Source organism: Macadamia integrifolia, chromosome 13 (assembly GCF_013358625.1).
Source record: "Macadamia integrifolia cultivar HAES 741 chromosome 13, SCU_Mint_v3, whole genome shotgun sequence".
Classification (NCBI taxonomy): domain Eukaryota; kingdom Viridiplantae; phylum Streptophyta; class Magnoliopsida; order Proteales; family Proteaceae; genus Macadamia; species Macadamia integrifolia.
In genome coordinates this window covers 27,268,067-27,269,683 of record NC_056569.1, presented here as the reverse complement: position 1 = coordinate 27,269,683, position 1,617 = coordinate 27,268,067, and the positions used below count along the sequence as shown (strand labels likewise).

Sequence of the window (1,617 nt, the reverse complement as noted above, 5' to 3'; positions counted from 1 at the left end):
TTCTTATTGTTAGCTGCAACTTGTCTCAGTGCATTCTATGCATACCAAAAAAGACCAAAAAGTAATACGCAAGGTTCAAGCATTTCGGAGACTAATCTACGTTCCTTTACATACAAAGAACTCGAAGAAGCAACAAATGGGTTCAAGGAAGAATTGGGAAAGGGTGCTTTTGGCATTGTTTACAAAGGTATCTTCCCAATAGGCTCTAGAAATCTGGTTGCAGTCAAGAGGCTAGACAAGGTGGTTCAAGAAGGTGAGAAGGAATTCAAAACAGAGGTAATTGTGATCGGCCAGACACACCATAAGAATTTAGTTCAATTGTTTGGATTTTGTGAGGAAGGGCCACACAGGATTTTGGTATACGAGTTCATGAGTAATGGTTCTTTGGCAAGCTTTCTGTTTGGACTCTCAAGGCCTCATTGGGATCAAAGAACCCAGATTGCAATCGGGATTGCAAGGGGGCTTGCATACTTACACGAAGAGTGCAGCACCCAGATCATCCATTGTGATATAAAGCCTCAGAACATACTTCTAGACGATTTTTTCAGGCCAAGGATTTCTGATTTTGGATTGGCAAAGCTGTTGATGCCTGACCAGGTCTTAACTCAAACAGGCATTAGAGGGACTAGAGGGTATGTGGCACCAGAGTGGTTCCGGAGTATGCCGATCACAGCTAGGGTGGATGTTTATAGCTTTGGTGTGATGTTGTTGGAGATTATCTCTTGTAGGAGGAGTGTTGACACAGCATGGGGTGAAGAGAAAGTTATATTAACGGACTGGGCTTATGATTGCTACAGAGAAGGTAAACTTGAAGAGTTGGTGGAGAGGGATGAGGAGGCCATGAGGGATGAGAAGAGGTTACTGACTTTTGTGATGGTTGCAATTTGGTGTATTCAAGAGGATCCGCCGCTGAGGCCAACAATTAAGAAGGTGTCACAGATGCTTGAAGGAGCTGTCGATGTTCCCCGTCCACCTTGCCCTTTTCCCTTCAGCTCTTACCGTTAATCTCTCTTTCTCTCTCTCTCTCCTGTGTGTGTTACTTCCATTGATTCACAGCATTGGAATTGGCACTCCAAATTTCTGATTCAAACACTACATTACAGCTTTTTTGTTTATTCACTTGAAAGCCTTGAACAATAAAGATGGGCGTTTGTAATTTAACTGTTTTAGGTGGATTTCAGTAATGGTCAAGTATTAACATATGTATAAAATGCCTGTTCTTGATTTGTAAATTTTTTGCCCATGTGAGATGAAGTGGGAAGATTAATTGATGTAGAACAATCCCAAACTAGTAGTTCACAATCCAATCTACCAATTTAGGTGTGGTCATGGATGGTTACTTGGATTCAACCTAGTAGTTCACAATCCAATCTGCCAGTTAAGGTGTAGTGATGGATGGTTACTTGGATTCAAGATCTTCCAAACACTAAGCACATGGAATAATTAGATGAACTACAAAAGTTCCACCCCAAGACAGATTTTTTTGTTCTTAGATATAAAAAGGCGTATACCGCAGTAATAGTACTTTTCCTCTCTTATGTTTAATATAATTCAACATCCTTTTCTTTTCTGGTTTACAAGCCAAAACCAATCACCTCACCTCCATGGAAGTTTCCC

General features: G+C 40.9%; 1 protein-coding gene across 1 annotated transcript in view; it reads left to right on the top strand.

Moving 5' to 3' along the window:
- The window catches only part of LOC122059145 (G-type lectin S-receptor-like serine/threonine-protein kinase RLK1), a 1,446-nt gene extending 214 nt beyond the window's left edge, over positions 1-1,232 (top strand). The window contains exon 2 of the mRNA XM_042621832.1: positions 14-1,232. Coding sequence (XP_042477766.1) covers positions 14-1,005 — 992 coding nt within the window. The 3' untranslated portion in view covers positions 1,006-1,232. The remainder of the gene's footprint in view (positions 1-13) is intronic.
- Positions 1,233-1,617: the final 385 nt, after the last annotated feature.